The sequence below is a fragment of the Garra rufa genome, chromosome 18 (genome assembly GCF_049309525.1).
Source record: "Garra rufa chromosome 18, GarRuf1.0, whole genome shotgun sequence".
NCBI lineage: Eukaryota > Metazoa > Chordata > Actinopteri > Cypriniformes > Cyprinidae > Garra > Garra rufa.
Genome location: NC_133378.1, coordinates 19,913,848 through 19,933,516, shown reverse-complemented (window position 1 = coordinate 19,933,516; position 19,669 = coordinate 19,913,848). Strand labels below are relative to the sequence as shown.

Below are 19,669 nucleotides of genomic sequence, written 5' to 3'. Positions count from 1 at the left end.
CTAGGAACGTTTGCTGTCTATGCAGGGTGAGAAAGCTCTTAAATTTGATCGAAATAAAATAATGCTTGATCATGTTTAACATCGGAAAATCACTGACATAATTTAGAGTAGCCTACTTCGAAAACGAAACTATTTAAATCTGTATAAAGGAAAGACAAAATAAATCACAACAAGAACAATCTGTATTTTTCGTGTAATCAAGAACATTTCTTTTGACAAAATTACCTAAAAAATTACCTGGTGTCAGTCGCAAATATTAAACATGCGGGTCAGGAAGCGGGTCGGTACAATATTTATCTTTTTCTTTTTTTTTTGCGGTTCGAGTTGCGGACGGGTTTGTTGAAAACGTCGGTCAGGTTCGGGTCGTTTATACATTGACCCACGCATCACTGGTATACAGTATATGGTTGTTAGAATATCAGGTGTTGCCCTGCTGTGTAAAACCCCTTTGAGGAGATAAACGTAAAACAAACTAATACAAAATGTTTCGAAACCTCCACACCTCTTGTGGTGTCATGGCTGAGAAGACGTGAAAGCTTTCAGACCAGCTTTATGTATGGAGATAGCAAACAGCTGTCATCAGGGACTGCTCTGTTGACAGGTGATAACAAAACCTGATGCTCCTGATGCTAATAGTCATACAATAAGTGGAGTTTGCCTCTAAGTGCAAGTGGATGCAGAACTAATCTGGTTATATGGCCATGACAAAGCAGAGACAACAGGAGAAGAGAGGAAACCAGAGGGGGCGGAGATGAAGTGACGCTGAATAAGGCTGACACTGTGAAGATGAGGCCCTGAAAATGGAAGTCCATTAGTGTCTCTCCCTCCTCTCCAGCAATGCGTTTCAGCCGAGCTTCGGAGCACGGACCGCAGATCCACGGATCTCAGGCTGCTGCGATAAACACTATTTTCAGTGCAGGGCGTGGACGTATCAATCTATCAGCCTGAACATACACAGATACCTGTTCTGCTGCAGCAGGGGGACATGGAGATCCGAGAAGCAATAGGGGTGGAGGGTGGAAAGAGAAAGAGAAACAGAGAGAGAAAGAGAGAGGGAGTTTAAGAAGGAACGGAAGGAGAGAGAAGGAATTCTGGTACAGCTTGCCGCATTGTCAAGGACACACCAAGGGGAGATGGCGAGGGAGAGAGAGTGAGTGAGTGGTGGGGTGGGTGGGGGGGGGATGAGAAGGAGGTGGGGTGTTTGAAAAGCAAGAGATTCTTTAAAGCGAATGGATGCGGGCATGGCTACTCAGCAGTTTTTCTTAAAGGGACAGGTCATACATAAATGGAATTCCGGTCTTCATTTACTCAGGTTCCTGTTGTTTCAAACCTGTATGAATTATCTTTCTTGTGTTCAACACAAAAGGAGAGGTTTTGAAGATGTGCTGATCAATCTTTTCCATGCAGATACAATATCTAGAGACTGGAACTTTGAAGTCCCCATAAAATCAAAATTGAAGTTTTTTGGCTTTTAGTATGAATATGTTAGCTTTAAGGTTTTCTGTAAGCTAGAATGCTCCACAACAATGACAAAATTTGCGTTTAGGAGATATAAGCATTCAAAACTTACAGTTTCTCACTTCCGCCAATATGAATCCATAATTTTGATATCATCAACCTGCACTTCAGCTTTTCATCAAACTTGCTGTCCAATCAAATGCTCTCTAGAATCCGAAGCATCCCACCCCCTACACTATTAAAAGACGCTGAAGCTGCGGCTGAAATCGTTCACTTGTTTACTAAATAATTATTTTCTTTATGGTCAATGGCACATAGTGCATTAAATAGGGAATAAGGAACAGATCAGTGTAAATATGCTTAACATTGGGACGAAAGAAGTCTGGTTTCAGGCTGTCACACAGACTGCTGCAGCGTGCACACATCTGCTCCGATTCAGAGACATGATAACACAGAGTGGATTATATATGCAAGTCAATGCAGACAATAAAACATATCGGACTGATTTGAATTGTAAAAAGAAGGGATTTTATAGTGATATGGATGAGACTGTGGGTGTCATACGCTGTCAAATGCGACTTTACCGAGCTCAATGGCTCTGGCCCAAGCTGTGACATAAACAAAATGCTACTGGCTATTTAAAAAAGAGGGCAGGACTGCTTGATACTTCCTGTCTTCCTGCTTCAGTTGAAATTACGTCAACACAGAATAACACATCGTGTTTCAAAGCACTTCAGTTGACCTTTAAAGAACAGCTCTGCTTTGTTTACAGAGGTAACCAAGGAAACTCTGTATTGCTGCTGTTGCGTAAGCGCCATCTGCTGTCAGAGAGTGAATTTGCCTTTTCATTGAGCCCGCCTGCTGATTTTCTTTCGTGCAGATATTTTTACTTAACATTATTAAAAGCTAAGGTCAAATCATTCTGTTTTTGCTTTAAATTACATAAAAACAGCCAGTTTGTTTAGATTGTTATTAAAATGCAGTGTTTCTGCAACTGTTTCATGCATTCTGATAAAGTAGGGTTACCAACTGGCGGAATCTGCATCGCGACATGTGTCCATACAGGCCACGAAGCCTTTTGACGTAATGAAATAAATAAATACCAAACGCTAAGGTATAATTTAGGGATGCACGATATGAAAAATTCTAACCGATACCGATAACCGATAATTAAGTCCTTCTTTTGGCCGATGCCGATACCGATAACCAATACATTCATATTTTTATATGATAATTTTGTGCACACAGGAGAATACAAAATCTAAGATAAACTAATGAAATTTATATTATATATCTGGGTCTAACAATCATAGCAAACAGTCCTGACTCTTCAAAAATGTTTTAATTTTTTTGTGTAAGGCACCACAATTCTAAATAAAATAAAATGCTTTGACATTTTGTCAACCTGGAAAAAATGAAAAGTGCATCATGGAGTAAAGTCAGATGTCCAAATGTCTGTGGTAAAGCTTACATGTAGTCCATCTTTATTGATCATATTATGAATGTGTGCAGCAGCCAAATCGTACAACGCAGGGAATAAAACATCAGAATCGAGATAAAAACATCTCAACTCTTCAGAATGCTGCAAGCGCAACGCGGGTCATGTGACATGAACCAACCACTCAGCTTTATCCTTTCCCTTAATAACACTGAAAGCACTGTCAAGGTGGAGAAACAGCTTATCAAAGCTGTACAGGAATAAACATTTTTAAATAAATTTGATAACAGAGCTACTGCAAGTGATTTTTAATGCTGAAAATCTATTTATTCTTTGCTGAAACTACTGCGTCTTTATGGAGAGCGCATGTCCTGGCTGCTTAGCAACGGCAGACGCCACTGGAGCTCAAACTACAGAGCGGTTTGGCAAAGACTTTGGATTTGGAAAGAAAGAGAAGGCGGCGCTTCAGCGTTTTCCACGCGTTTTTAGGCGCGACATGTGAACGGCCCCTAAAACAGATTCACCGCGATGACGACCTCTGAAGTGAGATATAAGATTGTTAAAACTTAACGGCTTTTTACCTCCTCTCGGAATCCTTGCTAAACATGTGTTGCAAATAGCAGTAGCATCATCGTCCTCCTCTGTCACCGTGGAAAAACTTCCAGACCTGCGAAGGCGATGATGTCGACACAGATGATGACGTATTAAACGCGACAAAGGCAGTCACTTGCACTCGGAAAGCAGATGAATCTCTGATAAACCAGACTGATTGACTGATTTACCAGCAAGAGTACTTTATCGGATCGGGTTTCATTTATTTATCGGAGCAATAAAAATGACGTCATTTTTACCCAAATCTGTCGATAATTTATCTGTCCGATAAATATCGTGCATCCCTAGTATAATTACATTAAATTTATATAAAGCACATCAAGGTCAGCTCCAGAACCGTTTGGGTGCAGTCGTGCGTGCAGTTGATGAGAGCGGAGAGCGACGCACTGAACACTGACAAATGAAACTTTCAGTGAGTAAAAAATACATTGGCATTTTCAAAAATTAGGAAAGTTGACGGGTCCTTAAAATGGTACAAGGCAGTTTTAATTATAATTTCAGGAGGTCTTAAATATGAGGACTGAAAGACAAAAATTATTAAACTTAAAAAGGCTCATTGAATAAATGAGCTCATTGAATAAATTGAAAATAAACGTAAGCGCTGCACGTTTTAAAGTCAGCTGCTACGCTGCTTTGTGTACTGCCATTCCAAAAGCGCCACCTGCTGGAAGATAATGATTTTACATTTTCAATCAGCCCATAAGTCTGCTGTTGTCAAAGACCAATGTGAAAATCAACCTATGTTTTTAAGCAGTAAAATGTATGTATATGTTTTTAATCAATTATTATTATTATTATTATTTAATTAATATAATACTTAATTGATAATATTGTTTAAATCAATATAAGAATTGATACTTTTTACTCTTAAAAGGCTGAAATGTAAAGTTTATTATTTTATAAATCTTTTTGTTTTTGTGAAAACCTGCATCTGAACTTTAAATCTTGCTCATTTATGTTTTTTTTTTTTTTTTAATTGTCCGGACCTCGGCTGGTGAGAAGGGTTCATTACTGGACCTCAAGCCGTTTTAATTGAAGACCCCTAATATAAAGGCACAATCGGGGAAAATTTTGATAAATTGTAAAACCCCTGAATCCTTAAAAACTGCATCTGTCAGAATAATTTGATTCATTCAATTTACTGAAAAGATCTGACTCAGCAAATTTTCTCTCTTAAATGTAATATTTTCAGTGGATAATTAAATTTCATTTTTTTTACCTCTTCACCTAGTTTGTGAATGAACTAGGCAAGGCAAGGCAAGTTTATTTATATAGCACATTTCATACATAATGGTAATTCAAAGCGCTGTACATAAGATAAATTAAAATCATAATATCATAAAAATCATAAAAATTAATAATAATAATCACAACAATAAAAACAGAGATTTTAAGAACATTTAAAATGATTTAAAAGAACTAGGTCAGTTTGATGAATGAATCAGTCCAATTGATTTTGCGGACCAGATCAGCTGGATCTCTTTAGATCAACCAATTCATTTTCAAATAATTTGGACTGGTTTTGTGAACCAATCAATCAATTCACACACAAAAAAGATCTGATTAAAAAATGATCCCTTCACAAATCAGACATACTGTAGCAGATTTTCTCATGAATGTGCAAAAGAGAGCTAGGAACATTTTCAATGAATAATTGAAAATCACACATCTTCAAAAGACTTGGAATACAGTGCACAATTTGTATAGATCACTTTATGATACTTTTATGGTTTTTTCTGTGTCCTTGTTGAAGGTCCTCATTTAGAAATGTCTACCTTTCTCTGCAAAACATCTCTTTTTGTGTTCTACAGATTTAATAAATGAATACATGTTTGGAATGACAGGCAGATTAGTCAATAGCAGAATATTCTGTAAAACTTTACAGTAAGGTCCAATATACAAGCAATATATTTCTTAAAGCATTTATTAATCCTCATTAAAGTTAGCTAATAACTAAATGTTAACATACGACTTGTGATTTATAAAATGAACTAAAATAATAATTGCTGTAGAAGAATAGTTCATTGTAACCTTACCAAAGTGTCTTATTTTTAGATGTACTGTCCTTTTAACACTGTCTTTAGATGGCATGAGTTTGTCATCTTCATTTATCTTCTGTCCTTCCTGACTCTCTCTCTCTCTCTCTCTCTGTCTTTCATTCATATGTCCACTTCTCATCTAGAGTGTTGTATAATCATGCATTCAGTGATGGTAATAGCAAGGTTTAGTGCTGAGTGCTGGTATGGAGTGACTGTGATCAGTGTACAGTAAAACCCTCAGGTGCTCTCGCCAGCAGTCGGCCTGATGCTCTGACTCAGTGGCGGTATACATCCCAGCCCATACATTCCTCCTTTGTCCACTTAAAGTGTTTTCTGGTTGGATTGTTCCGTCCTTATCCATCCCTGAAGCATGTTGGCTGCACACTCATAGACTGACGTCAATAGTGCTTCATTCAGCTGGGCTTCACTCTGGGTGACTCTACCGACTTCAACACTGACTGAAAACATCATGAATTTGCTCTCAGGCTCTAAAAGACTCAGTGTCTGCAAAAACAGCTTCCACAGCAGACCAATCAAAAATCTATTACAAGGCTCACGCGGACCGCACCGAATCAATGACATCATCTGTAGCTGGGCGAAAAGGTGCTCGAAGACAGGAAGTTGAAGAGCGGCCCGATTTGTGCTTGATGTCTTCATCGCCATGGAAACTGCACAAATCTATGAAAGAGTGAAAGAGAGAGTAAGAGAAAGACTGAAAGACGTAGATGGCTGGTGAAGGGGGGGGGGGCATACATTAAACGCAATGTGTCTCGTCTTCATATCCATTTCTCTTCATCCTTCCTGTCTTCTCTCGGCCCCCTCGTTCTATATAGGAGCCCTTTGAGATGAGCAGAAACATGCAATTAATTATTTACATCAGAAATTCAATATATGTGGCTCGGTCTGACTCGCATTTCTTCTTACTTTGAAACAATCTGCTTTAACAAATCGATACATTCTAATACATTACGCTTGGGTCATTATGGTAACTTGGTTATGTTTTATTGTATCGTACACACACAGTACATTGTGTGGGTCTTAGTGACCCTCATTTGAATCTTTGAGATTGTAAGATGGCTAAATGTGTTGTTTAAATGTGTGGGGATAATAGGAAAGGGAAGCAGTGCAGATGCTATTAAAGGTGTCAGTTAGCTCCATGGTGGATTTAAAGTGTCTGTTCTTTGTGTGAAATGGTACTGGAGTTCTATGAACTCTTTATGCATGTTTCGAGAATAAAATATTTAGACTTTATCGACTTTATTGATTTTATTCTCAAAATACGACTTTAGTCTCTTAATCTTAGATTTTTTTATTTTTTGTAACTTGGTACAAAAATGCGGTCATACAAAACAAAAACAGCAGATTGACTTGTCGAATTAAAACACAAATTCACTCTCTGACAGCAGGTGGCACTTATGGAACAGCAGCAATACTCTTAGTTTCCCTGATTCTTGATGTAAACAAAGCAGTTGTTTTTAAAAACTGCAATAATATGCATTTATATGGAGGTAAGGCAAAAAAAAAAAAATTCTACTTTTCTGAAGACAGTCAGTTTCCCTCAGAAGTGCATTCAAATAAACCACCAATTTAGTATTTAGGATTTACTTTAAATATTAAAGGTGTCAGTTAGCTCCATTGTTTATTTAAAGTGCTTTGTGTGAAATGGTATTGGAGTTGTTTCACTGTATCATCTATGAACTCTTTATGCAAACAGCTTTTTTTTTTTTTTTACAAGTTGTAAGGTTTTGTTTGGTCCAAGGTGTACTAGTGGTGTTTAAAGGCAACAATATTCTGGTGACTTTAGGAACAGCATTTTTACATTTTCTGGGGTTGACTACAAATTACTTCACTAGTTCAGTTTAGTATTAAGTTTACATTTTACACATTAGCTGCATCTTTTCCTACGTCATGTTTGTGTGTTTAGAACATTTTAAAAAAGTGACAACTGGCCAATAAAATGCTAGTTAAAGGGATAGTTCACCCAAAAAATGAAAATTCTATCATTAATTACTCACCATCATGTTGTTCCAAACCTGTAGGAGCTTTGTTCACCTTCAGAACACAAATTAAGATGTTTTAATAAAATCCAAGAGCTTTCTGACCCTGCATAGGTAGGAAGGACATTGTTAAATAGTCCATAACATCAGTGGTTCAATTGTAATTTTATGAAGCTACGAAAATACTTTTTGTGCGCATAGAAAAAAAAAATTGACTTTATTCAAGAATTTCTTTCAAAAAGTGTTCTCATACCATAAGGTCGAACTACTGATGTTACATCAGTATTACTGCACAAAGGTTTTTTAGCTTCATACTGTGATTCCATCCAGTCAGAGGATATCAAACATGTTGTTTTCAACACATTGTTTTCATCTGTCATGTCTCCTAGCAACAAAGTGCATGTTTCTGTGTGAGTTTGTTGTGTTTGGAGTGAAAGTCTGGTAGTATGTGATTTTAAATGTGTAAAATGTGCACAACATTACAACTTACCTTGGACTAAGATTGAAATGAAGATAAGAACATTTTTACAGCTTATCTTAGTACGTATCTCATAGTGCTGGGCAGTTTCACTAGAAAATGGGTATTACTGTTTTTTTTGTTGTTTTTTTTGTTTTTGCATTCTGGCGGTAGTTTATAATGGTTTTGTCCCGGACTGTTCCTTTATATGATTTATAATGCATGAAACAGTTGCAGAACCACTGTATTTTAATCACGATCCAAACAAACATGTTTAATATAGTATGAGCCATTTTTGATGTAAATTAGATTGTATCATTTCAAAATCTGAAACTAAATGAAATAAAGTCTAAATGTTCTGAGAATGAAGATGAAATGATCTGAAAATAAAGTCGAAATGTTCCGAGAATAAAGATGGAATGTTCCGAGACTAAGGTCAAAATGTTCAGAGAAGAAAGTCAAAATGTTCCGAAAATTAATTTTGAATATTTTGAGAATAAAGTGAAAATGTTTCAAGAAGAAAGTCAAAATTTATTGGAAATTATATGCAATAGGCTAGAATATACTCTCAAAATATTATAACTTTAATCTCATAATTGCTACGAATTAATTCCTATAATTTTGACTTCATTCTCAAAATATTTCAATATTTTTCTTAAAACACTTCGACCTTGTTCTTATATTTTTGACTTAATTTGACTAAAGTCATAATGTTTAAAAAATATAATTTTTAGACTTTATTGATTTTATTCTCAAAATATTATGACTTTAGTCTCTTAATCTTAGATTTTTTATTTTTTAATGTGGCATTAAAACGTGGTCATACAAAATAAAAACAGCAGATTGACTGAATTAAAACACAGCAGGTGGCGCTTATGGAACAGCAGCAATACTGTTCATTTTCCTGTTTCCCTGTTTCCACTGTTTAGCTTTTAAAAACTACATTAATATGCATTCATATGCAAGGCAAAAAGGCAAAAAAAAAAAAACATTTAAACTTTTCTGAAGACAGTCAGTTTCCATCAGAAGTGCATTCAAATAAACCACCAATTTAGTATTTAGGATTTACTTCAAATATTTGCACATCTTGCTCTGTCTGCTACAGTATTTTCTCCTCTTTTTGTTTGACTTTTATAGTTGGTTTATTCACCCAGTTAAAGAATTAGTTGTGTGTTATTAATAGTTCTCTAACCAGCAGTCAGAAGTGTATTCAGTACTCAGTTCACGATGCTGTCTTCGTTGAGCTGGCTTTTTTAAAATTCAAATTGTTTGCGTTTGAACCGGTATATCCTGTAAATGATAATTATATAAATAAATTTATAGTCAATAAGTTAATCGATAAAAGAATATTTAATTTCATTAATTTAGATTAGACAATTCTTTTTTGTATTTTATATCAATTACACAGTAGGCCTATTTCTACATTCAAGAAATATCTTCATTCAAATTTAAATGTTAACATTCTCATTTAAACATCTCCTCTCTTTTTTTTAACAAATCACACCCTGACTGTATACCTTCGTCATTAGGATTCAAGGATTTATCTATATCAAGGATTCATCAGTAAAACTTTATAGTGCCCTTGTCAAAAGACAAAGTTTGTCCAAAAATGCTTCTTGCCAAAAGACATTAGGGCTAAAGACCATTAAAATCCAAATTGCGTCAAGAGCCAGACTGCAGATAGCAAACACAAGCATTTCATTCTTAATGACTGTTTAAAAACAATGTGTACTGCATCGGTTGAAGCCAAATGCACAGGATGTTTCAAACCTTAACAGGAAAGTCCCAGGCTCTGAGATGAGAGAGGCACACTAAGTTCCTTAATGGTATATCCTACTCATTGCCCTGGGGGTGAGGGCACCCACGCATGACAAAAATTCTGATGACCTCTGTTTGACTCTTCTGCTTTTCCTTTCAGGTTTGTCAGACAACCCGGCAGATCTGGAGAAGCGCGGACAAGCATTTGGACAAAACTTCATACCCCCGAAAAAGCCCAAGACCTTCCTTCAGCTGGTGTGGGAGGCATTACAAGACGTCACCCTCATCATTCTGGAGATTGCAGCCATCATCTCCCTCGGCCTGTCCTTCTATCAGCCACCCGGACACGAGAGCGAGGGTGAGAGAGAGAGAGGAAGCTAGACAGGGATGTTAGAGGGATGAGGTGTGTAGACGAAGCGAGTTAAAGGGATGGTGTGGGGCGAGGGAGGAGGGAATGACGGATAGAGAGTGGGAGGGAAGAGAGAGAGAACTGAATCAAGGGAGTGTGAGAGGAAAAAGGTGAGAATGAAGGTGAGAAAATGGAGCGAGAAAAGAGGATGTCAAGCAGGAATGCAGAGAAAGAGAAAACGAGTTTAGGGGTGCTGGACAAATAAACAGTCAAACATGGCAAATAATTCTGAAAGTTTTATACAATCGCATATTGAGTTGGCTTGGCTGCATATAGAATGGATAATGTATAACCAGCCGAGCATTATTGCAAAATAAATCCATCCATTTTTAATATTGCCAGCCGTACTGCACATTATCACATTAATTACATGGTTATTACTGATATTAAATACTGATTTGAACATTATTTATTTATTTATTTGTTATTCTTTCTTGTATCTACCAAAAGACAATAAACTGCAAGAGTGTTACAACATTACTTCATATATTAATTTTAATCTTCAGTTTAAGACATTTTTTCTATAATTAGATGGCTAAATATTTAGCTGCAGTGTAAACAGTTCTTCTGTTTTAGATATTCTCTTCTAGTTCTTCTGTCTCTTTTAGCTTGTTGTATTCCATATTTTTGTTTTCCTGCTTTAACCGGGGACTTCTGAGCATCTAGTCATCTATCAAATATTTTATGCTCTCCGTACACTACCGTCAAAAGTTTTTTAATGTTTTTAAAAGTCTTTTATGTTTGCCAAGGCTGCATTTATTTGATCAATAATACAGTAGAAGCAACAATGTTTGGGCTCCAAAAACATTTTTTATTATTTATGGTGAAAAGTTGTTGCTTAATATTTTTGTGGATAACACACTATGTTTTTCAGACACTGACATTAGCATTATGCTAATGTCTTTTTCGATTTAGGGTTGGGCGATATTTTATATCAAGATATAAGTCATTTTATTTCAAAGGTAGCAATATATATATATTGATATGGTTATTATATATATAGTTGCAATCAAAATTATTCAACCCCGTTGACCTGCAAGACATTTTGCTGCAGAAAACAATTTTTTGAAAGCATTTCAACAAAGGCAAAAGTACACTATTGGAGAAAGTTTTTTAATGCACATTTGAATAATTCTGAGAATCTAATTGGCTCTAAACATTCATGTTCAAAATTATTCAACCCCCAGAAGTCAAATTTGTTGCAGAATCTTTTATTATTTAAAACCACCAAAAACTTCTGCTTTGAAGTGTGTAGAAGCTTCTGTCACCTCTCTTCTGCAATCTTGGCCCATTCCTTGCCTGATAAAGTTTTCAGATCACTGATAATCTTTGGTTTTCGCGTTGCCACTGCATTCTTTAAATTCAACCAAATATTTCCAAGGACAATTAAATCTGGAGACTGAACAGACCACTCATGTACATTCTATGGCTGATCTCTGAACCAAGCATAAGTAGATTTGGATGTGTAGTTTGGGATGATTGTCCTGCAGGAAAGTCTATTGAACATCAGCTTCAGTCATCGCACCAAAGACGTCACAGTTCTTGCCAAAATGGCCTGATACCTCAAGGAATCCATGATATCCTTCACACCTGTCATGTTTTCCACTTCCTGCTGCAGTAAACAAAAATCATGACAGGACTGGCCCACCTCCATGTTTGACAATGGTTCTTCTGCCTATAAGCTTTGCCTTTTTTGCACCAGACACACTGCTGATCCAAAGGTCCAAAGAGTTCCAGTTTGGCCACATCACTCCATAAAACCTTCTTCCAGAACTCCACAGGTCTATCCAAATTAATTTTAGCATGTTTAAGCCTGTCTTTTAGTTCTTCTTGGTCAAGAGTGGTATTCGTCAAGATGCCTCAAAATAGGGCTGTGCAATAAATCGCATGCGATTGTCATGCGTATCTCATCAGTAAAGCCGGTTCTGTGATTAGTAGTAAATCTCCATCACCTGCGTTCAGATGGCGCGGTATTCAAAACACTGAGCCGTCGATCACTGAAAAGCTACGCAATATCGCGTTCAAAATCGCGGATGAATCGCATTCGATTTTGAACGCGATATTGCGTAGCTTTTCAGTGATCTACGTCTCAGTGTTTTGAATACCGCGCCATCTGAACGCAGGTGATGGAGATTTACTACTAATCACAGAACCGGCTTTACTGATGAGATACGCATGACAATCGCATGCGATTTATTGCACAGCCCTACCTCAAAATGAATGTCATACTTGTCTAGTGTTCTTTTTATACGCTGCATTGAAAAAGTTTTCCTCCTTTTGTCGGGTCATCTTGCAAGTCTCAGACTGTACATTGCAAGTTTTTCTCAGTTGCTCTGATCAAACATTTTATGATATTGTGCTTTTTTTGTTCAATATCCTCAAAAGTTTTTCTGGTACAACACACTTTAAACTAAGGAATAAGGCTGCCAGCTGTGTCTCTAGGAACTTTTAATGTCTTAGAAATCTTCAAGTAGCCTTATACTTTCTAATATAATAAAACTATTTCTTTTCTATAGCTTTTGTGAGAGCTCTGTTAACTTTACCATATTTGCTACTCAACTTCAGCACATGCATGGGCTAAATGTGTAGCAGCTCAAGCTAATTCTGTATAATAATAGAGTTTTTTCAAAAGGCTTAATTGTGTTTTAAGAAAATTTTGTTCTCTACCATAAAAATAAGTGACTCAAAACAGCAGTGTTGAATAGGGGTTGATTAATAATGACATAGCTGTGTTATTAAAAAAATCCTATTTTTGTAACCAAACAAAACTCAAGCTCACTGAAAACAAGGAGTCAGTGATTAAATAAGAATAAGAAACTAATTAAAAGCAATAAGACAAGAAACTTTTAGACTGCTGTCACTTTAAGAGCTGCCCGGATCCAATATACTGTGACAAATCAAAAGACATTAAAGAAATGTCAGTATCTGAAAAATGAGTGTGCTATCATGATATCTTAGTCTAGCTAATCAAAAGAACTTTCCTTAACCAGATTGTGCTTTGCAGGTTTGCTTGCTTACTGAAATTTTTGTATTTTACCATTTTTTGCTTAGCTATGTAATATAATGTGTTGTTTACAAAGTTTAAAAGATATTTTGACAATAATTAGGAATAAATACTTATAAAGTGATGTTAATGGGGTCCAAGTCCTAAACACCACATCTCCAATGCGCCTTATCTGGAAAGCCTCTGCTTCCAGCATCAGAAAGCATCAACTGCAATTGATCATTCAGTATCAAGTTTTGCACACGCCCATGTAATTATGAACTTATAACCTCTTCAGGTTGTGGAAATGTGTCAGGAGGAGCTGAAGATGAGGGGGAGGCAGAGGCAGGATGGATTGAAGGTGCGGCCATCCTACTATCTGTCATTTGTGTGGTGCTGGTGACAGCTTTCAACGACTGGAGTAAAGAGAAACAGTTTCGAGGGCTGCAGAGCCGCATCGAGCTGGAGCAGCGATTCGCTGTAGTGCGCAATGGAAACGTCATCCAGATCCCCGTTGCCGACATGGTGGTTGGCGACATGGCCCAGGTCAAATACGGTCAGTTTCCTGTTCCACTGAGCCCAGAGAATAAAATAAATGCTGAGATTAGGCTTAACTCATCTAATATGAGGAAGGTGTGGATTAACACCAGAATTTTTAGAGTAATGTTCACATTTCCACAAACTCATTTGTTGATAATGTACCCTGCGCAACATAAAATTATTGGTAGGAACAGTGAATGCTTTTTGGGATATTAAGGATGCTCTACTGATGACGGGATATTTATTTGATCCCTTTTTTCCTCTCTCAGGTGACCTCCTACCTGCTGATGGGGTCCTAATTCAGGGAAATGACCTGAAAATCGATGAGAGCTCTTTAACCGGTGAATCGGACCACGTGCGGAAGTCAGTCGACAAGGACCCCATGCTTCTCTCTGGTAAGCATGCGTACATGTGTGGATCATACAGGAGATGTTGCTAGACCATATTTTGAAGCTGATATTGCGGTACAGTATTAAAGGTGCCATAGAATGGAAAACTGTATTTACCTTGGCATAGCTGAATAATACCAGTTCTGTACATGGACATGACATACCGTGAGTCTCAAACACCATCGTTTACTCCTTCTTATATAAATCTAGTGTTGGCAAAAGACCACTGAAAAAGAGGCCAATTCCAACATAACACAGACTATTATGTAAGAGTCGCGATCATTAATAGTTACGCCCCCAACATTTGCATAGCCAATCATCAGAAGTTCTTCAGGTAACTTAGGCTATTGTGAAACAATGAGGACAATAGCAAAAATATCAGATCACAGGAATAAATGTTACATTCCAGGTTGTACAGGAGATGTTAAGTGCAGGGATGGGTTGGTGCCTGTACTTACAAAGACATGGAAAACAAATAATGCGTTCTAATAATATAAGGCGAGCCACTGAAGGGACATGGTTAACTTCGTGCTAGCACTAGCCTGTTACATTGCAGTACATAAGATTTCACTTACCACATTAAAGGAACACTCCACTTTTTTGGAAATAGGCTCATTCTCCAGCTCCACCCAAGTTAATAAGTTGAGTTTTACCATTTTTCTGTTTTACAGCTGTTTTTCAGTTCTGGCGATATCACTTTTAGCATAGCTTAGCATAGATCATTGAATCCAATTTGACCAATAGCATCGTGTTCAAAAATGTCCAACGAGTTTTGATATTTATCCTATTCAAAACTTGACTCTTCTGTAGTTATATTGCGTACTAATACCGGCGGAAAATGTAAAGCTGTTATTTCTAGGCCGATAAGATTAGGAACTCGTTGGTCATTTTTGAAAGCGATGCTATTGGTCTAATAGGACTCAATGATCTATGCTAAGCTATGCTAAAAGTGATATCGCCAGAAACTCAACTTATTAACTCGGGGGGAGTTGGAGAATGAGCCTATTTCCAAAAAAGGTAAAGTGTTCCTTTAACAGAGTAAGGAGAGATGACTGCGCGGACGATGGCAAATTATTTGCAGATCCTGATCACCGCTAACAGCATCTAAACCTGTCAAATGTGCTAAGTACTGCGGCTGTAGTATAGCGTTACACAGAGCACATGTGATGCAAATCTCAAAAGTGAAAGCAAAAAGGCAGTTTCGATGCCCCGCATATTAATAGCGGCTTGAGCTCCGTAATTAAATATATTTTCCTCCATGTGTTTCCTTCCTGCTGTGTGAGAGCTAAATTAGCCGCTCTGTGAAACAGCCAATCAGAGCAAAGCTCATCATTATGATTCATGAACCTTCCAAATAAGGCAATAACAGACCATTTAATTCTAGGGACAAATCCTAGGGTTTTAAATGGACCTGTAAAACCGTTTCTGGATCATTTTTGCCCTTTCTTATGCCATGTACCTTCTATGTAGATATCAGAGAACAATTTAAAATATGTATCAATGCATTCTGTGGCACCTTTAATGTGTTTCGGTTTACAGTAAAGCTGCCCTAAAAACATAAAACACTAAATCATGAACTGCATGCCTTCTTGAGCACAGTGCTGTGCTTCACTCTAAAACTCAGCGCATTTATTTATTTGCCTGCAGTCAGTCAAAATAAAAGCTTTAACAGCTGAAAATGAAGAAATTAAGATGAAAATAGTAACTATTATAGTGTTACAGCTGTACTTTAAATTATTTTATTAATTAAAAGTATAGTTGACCCAAACATGAAATGTCTGTTATTAATTACTCACCCACATGTCGTTCCAAACCCGTAAGACCTTCGTTTATCTTCAGAGCACAAATTAAGATATTTTTGATGAGATCCAAGAGCTTTGTGCAAAGAAAACAAAAATGACGACTTTATTTAATAATTTCTTCTCTTCCATGTCAGTTTTCGACACTCGTTCACGAAAGTGCACAACATATGCGTGTTCTTTCCTCTGCTTGCAAACAAGCTGCAGTTGTTTTCTTTGATCATAAAAAAGTATTCTTGTAGCTTTATAACATTAAGGTTGAACCACTGATGTCATATAGATTAATTTAATGATGTCTTCACTACCTTTCTGTGCCTTGAACTTGGTAGTTGTGTTGCTGTCTATGCAGGGTCAGAAAGCTCTCAGATTTCATCAAAAATATCTTAATTTGTGTTCTGAAGATGAACAAAGGTTTTACAGGAACAACATGAGGGTGTGTAATTAATGACACAATTTTAATATTTTGGGTGAACTTTTCCATTAAATACTTAAATTTTTATTTTTTAGTGCAATAGAATTATTGTTTAAAATTTTATTTAATAATCACAAATAAGTTACAATTGTTATTATTTCATAGTATTATTGTATGTGTAGTGGAAATATTTAAACCACTTAATATTAGGCCTAATTTTTTTTTTAATTAGAAGTCTGTCATAGACAATGCTAACCAAACCGTTAATATAATCGCTCTAAATGCATGTGTGTTTCTTATAGGAAGACTGCATATTGCTTCACAGTGACAAGCCTCAGTAAAATATGAGCAAGATTGGAATTATAGCAATAAGTCATACAGTAAATTACAGATACCTGAGGTAACTTTTATCGCTGGTTGGCCAGTTTGTTGCTCAGAAGAATGAGCCTCAGTGGGCACTTCTTGTCAGGAGTGAACAACAACGTATTAGTAGGCGCTGGTGAACGTGCAGAGAGCATGTGCGGTTCTAGAAATGATTTTAATTGGCATGAAAACTGGTGTTGATGCTTATAGGGCATAGTAATAAAATAATCAGGTCTTACGGCTAAAGAAAGAGACGCATAAACATCTATGATGGCAAGGGGGGAGTACGTTGTCTGTACATTTTGGTTCTGGAGGTGAACTAATCATTTAAAGCAAAATATATTTCTTTGATCCACAACAGCTTGTATTAGGTAGGAAGTTAAGCACTCCATACTTCTGAACTCTTAGAAGCCCCTCTGGTACGAGTCACTTTAGTTTAACAATGAACTTGAAGTTTAATTGTAACTCAGTGAGCTTCCCAACTCCACCTGGAGGGGGTGACCCACATTATTTGAGCCAATCAGAAATGCTTTATATCTGTGAAAATCTGGACATGATTTTGGAGAGAGGAGTTTTGGAAAGTGGTCAGCGTGGTGGAAGTTAACAAAATGGCTTAAGTTAGCAAAGCAGCTAAAATTGCTGACAGTGCCTTTAAGATACTAAATACAGTTTTAAGGCATGTTCACACCAAGGATGGTAATGATAACTATATCTATAAAGTTTTCGTAATCTCCTAAATGATTGTTTTAAAGTCTATAACACAACTATAACAATCTCTGGAATCATTTTAAGGTCATTTATTCCTGGCTCATTAACGATAAAAAAATTGAAAGTCAAGCAGAATCCACTGACTTTAAAGAGCTTGAGCATTTAAAGTGGCAGATAGTAACTGCCGCACTCATAATAAACAGAACATTATTATAATATATTTTTGTTATACACTACCAGTCAAAAGTTTTTGAACGGTAAGATTTTTTTTATGGAAGTCTCTTCTGCTCACCTGCATTTATTTGAATCAAAGTATTATTTGAAATAACTGTTTTCAATTTGAATATATTTTAAAATGTCATTTATTCCTGTGATTTCAGAGCTGATTTTTTAGCATCATTACTCCAGTCACATTATCCTTCAGAAATTGTTCTAATAATCTGATTTGCTGCTCAAAAAACAATATTATTATGTTAAAAACAGCTGAGTAGTATGTTTTCAGGTTTCTTTGATGCAGCTTTTATCTTAAATAGAAATGTTTTGTCACATTATAAATGTCTTTATCATCATTTTTGATCAATTTAATGCATCCTTGCTAAATAAATGTATAAATTTCTATAATTTCTTTCCCAAAAAAGCGTTTGAATAGTAAAAAAAAAAAAAAAAACCTTAAACCCTTTTTATTTCAGATAAATGATGATCTTTGGATCTTTTTATTCATCAAAGAGTCCTGAAAAAATTCTTAAACAGAAAATTAGCACATAGAAGGATCATGTGACACTGAAGACTGGAGTAATGATGCTGAAAATGTAGCTTTGATCACAGGAATAAATTACATTTTAAAATATATTCAAATAGATTTTAAATAGTAAAATATTTTACAATATTATTGCTTTAGTTGTACTTTGGATCAAATAAATGCCGGCTTGGCGAGCAGAAGAGCTTCTTTAAAAACATTTAAAATCTTACCGTTCAAAAGCTTCTGTCTGTGTAGGTATCATACTTAGTGTGAATGGGCCTTGCTAGTAGCAAAAACGTCACTGTGCATTAAAGGTGCTAAAGGTAAATCATAGTTTAAAGGTTGATGGCCATCACTCTCCTTAAGAGACCGGTCAGCCTTTTTTGAAAGTGTCTGAAGTAGTTTTGTATTCTCCTCCAGGCTACGCTCCTTCAGCTGTCAGTCAGCAGCACAAAGCACTCGGAGCGTCCGCATTCTGTGTGTCAGAATAACTGAGATGCTGCAGTGGCATCCAGATGTTGTTAATTAGATCTGCAAATCTCTGTTTCCTGCTGTGAGCACTGGTGCATGCCCTCTCCCTTCCTCCATGCTATTCTTAGACACTTGGGATGATAACTCCATTCCCTTTATGAGGCTGTCCTGCTCTACTGATGATATTATTGAATAATATCCCAATGATATTTTGCTGAAGTTAATGTGTGGAGGCTGTTGTTGTGTGAGGTCTGGAGGCAAATGCTAATGGTGAACTGCAGCAGGCCCGGCTGTCTGTATTTGTAGATAAGTATAGAAATATGAGCTGCAACAACTGTCATAATAATGGTCTTCAGTAGCGCTGGTTTGTTTAGTTAATTTGAATTTGTGCACTAAATGTAAAATGTCTTATTCAGCCAGTAGGTTCTTGTCAAGGCAATTGTAGATTTCTTATGTAGACAATTGTAGGTAAAGCAACCTTGATCTTCGGAAAGGCGCCATATAAAGTCTTCTTATATAAATTGGTAATTTTCTTGTGAAGCGGGTTTGAAAAAACACCATTTAAATTAAACTATTAAAATATCATTATTATTATTATTATAGAAATTGGTCAGTTTCTTGTAAAGGGGGGTTTGAACCTAAAAAAAAAACATTTAAGTTAAACTATTATTATTATTATTATTATTATTATTATTATTATCATTATCATTATTACTATTATAGAAATTAGTAATTTTCTTGCAAAGCGGGTTTGAACTCTGCAAAAAGGGGGGTTTGAACTTAAAAAAACATTTAAATTAAACTATTATTATTGTTATTATTATTATTATAGAATTTGATAATTTTCTTGCAAAGTGGGTTGGAAAAAAACACTTTAAATTAAACTATTATTATTATTATTGTTGTTGTTGTTGTTATTGTTATAGAAATTGGTAATTTTCTTGTAAAGCAGGTTTGTACTTTGAAAAAACACTATTTTAAATTATTATTATTATTATTAAAGTGGTTATTTTTTATGTAAAGTGGGTTTGAACTTTGAAAAAACACTAATTAAACCATTATTATTAATATTATTATATAAAGTTGTTATTTTCTTG

General features: G+C 36.0%; 1 protein-coding gene across 1 annotated transcript in view; it reads left to right on the top strand.

Moving 5' to 3' along the window:
• Window positions 1-19,669, top strand: part of atp2b3b (ATPase plasma membrane Ca2+ transporting 3b) — an 89,116-nt gene that overhangs the window by 21,368 nt on the left and 48,079 nt on the right. Inside the window, exons 3-5 of the mRNA XM_073822667.1 lie at window positions 9,920-10,117; window positions 13,450-13,707; window positions 13,961-14,086. Of these exons, the coding sequence (XP_073678768.1) occupies window positions 9,920-10,117; window positions 13,450-13,707; window positions 13,961-14,086 (582 nt within the window). The remainder of the gene's footprint in view (window positions 1-9,919; window positions 10,118-13,449; window positions 13,708-13,960; window positions 14,087-19,669) is intronic.